Genomic DNA, 1725 nt, shown 5'->3' with positions numbered 1-1725 from the left:
GCTCTGCTAAAACGAGTATGGAACAAATATAGATAATAGTCTACCAAACCGATACCCAACCGTTTGCCATCCCTTTATGTATATGGGTGCGTGTATGTTAGATATGTGTGCGTATGTGTGTGTAGGCACGTATGTAGGCGTGGCCATACATCCTGGCTGGTGGACACTGCTCCAAGAGACATGGTATATATAGTTTAAGAGCCTGTTTGGATGCTTAAATCCAAAATCCTACAAAATTCATGGATACTATAAATTAATGATGTTACCAATCGTACCAATTCAACCTATGAATCCCATAAGATTTTGGACCATCCAAACAGGTTCTAAAAGCATTGATTTCATGGGAAAAACTAATCAAATGAAGAATATTGGCTCAACCATGCATTCATAACAAACCCTAGTTAATTATACAAAAAATAGAGAAATTAAAAGTACCGATGCAGAATAGAACAAACCTCCTTGTGCACCATTAGAGCTACGTTGTATCTAAAAAAGATATCCAAAGATGCTAACATTCAAACGCAATAGTCCTTATACACTCCTTGGATAATCAACCCAAGAATATGACCTTTCCAAACATGGGCCTCTAAATTCCTTGAGCCAAGCAAAAGACAACCTAAGCTGAGGAGACATGCATCTTGAAAGCAAGCCCAAACAGTCTAAGAACCCCAAAGGTGACCAACATAGCCAACCATCCCCCAAGCAAAACCCTAAGCGCAGACTTGGAAACATTGGCTCCACCCAGGACGGCCCCGGCCGCACCAAACCCGGCCAACCCCAGGCTACTCACAGCACACACCACCCCAACTCTCACACCCCATGACCTTATAAACCCTCCTGCCAACAAAGGCAGCAAGGCCCCCATCCCAAACGCCAACGCCGAGGCCCCGGCAGCCATTAGAGGGTTCGGCAGGCTCTCCTTCTCCTTGCCGGCTTCGCTACCGCTGCTCTCGAGGCTCTCTCGCTCCATCTGGGCCACCTCGATATCATATTGAGCGTAGACCGAGACGAACTCGCCGATGGCCATGCTGCAAGCACCCGCGACGAGGCCGGCCAGGCCCGACACGAGCATCGCCTTGGCAGTCTGGTTCACGGCCCCTACACCGATCATCAGAGACGCTACCGAGACGAGGCCGTCGTTGGCACCGAGGACGGCAGCACGTAGCCACTGGGCTCGGGCCGCGTAGTCTACGGCCACAGGTTGGATCGATTCAGGGTCATGGAGTTGGGATGGAATGGTGATTTGGGTTTCGGCATCTTGCTTTGGATTTGGAGGAAGCGTGGAGGGGGCTGCATGGATGTGGGAGCCAAGACAAAATGCCATGGCTTCAAATCTTGATAGAGAGGAGACTTCAAGGTGGCTTGGGGGTTGCGGATGGTGTGTGGAAGCCACACGCCAGTGCTATATATAAGGAAACCGTAATTTTTATTTTTTATTTTTATTTTTAATAGAGGAACTGAAGAGGTCAAGAAACAGCTCGTATTGGATCCCGTAGATCGATCTAATCGACTCCAATGTCCTTCTTTCTTGGTGTGAACGGGCGAGAGATTCGGAAGGATCCATCTAAATGGAGCATTTAAAAAGAGGAGGATATGGCGTGTGGCCACCACGCGAAAGAGTGGAACTTTTCCTTTTTGAACTAAAATGAACGAGAGATGTTTAGGCGACCAACGCATTATCGACATCGTTTTGTTTAAAGAGACCAGCTTTTTGTTTTATTCTTT

General features: G+C 47.5%; 1 protein-coding gene across 1 annotated transcript; it reads right to left on the bottom strand.

The window, feature by feature from the left end:
• Nucleotides 1-369: 369 nt before the first annotated feature.
• LOC105054349 (vacuolar iron transporter homolog 2-like) lies at nt 370-1394 on the bottom strand. Its single transcript, XM_010935845.4, has one exon. The coding sequence runs from the start codon at nt 1322-1324 to the stop codon at nt 617-619; it is 708 nt and encodes a 235-aa protein (XP_010934147.1). The 5' UTR covers nt 1325-1394; the 3' UTR covers nt 370-616.
• Between the last annotated feature and the right edge of the window lie 331 nt (nt 1395-1725).

This window comes from Elaeis guineensis, chromosome 11 (assembly GCF_000442705.2).
Source record: "Elaeis guineensis isolate ETL-2024a chromosome 11, EG11, whole genome shotgun sequence".
Taxonomy (NCBI): domain Eukaryota; kingdom Viridiplantae; phylum Streptophyta; class Magnoliopsida; order Arecales; family Arecaceae; genus Elaeis; species Elaeis guineensis.
Note: the sequence above shows the minus strand (reverse complement) of the source record. Positions and strands in the feature narration are given on the sequence as shown.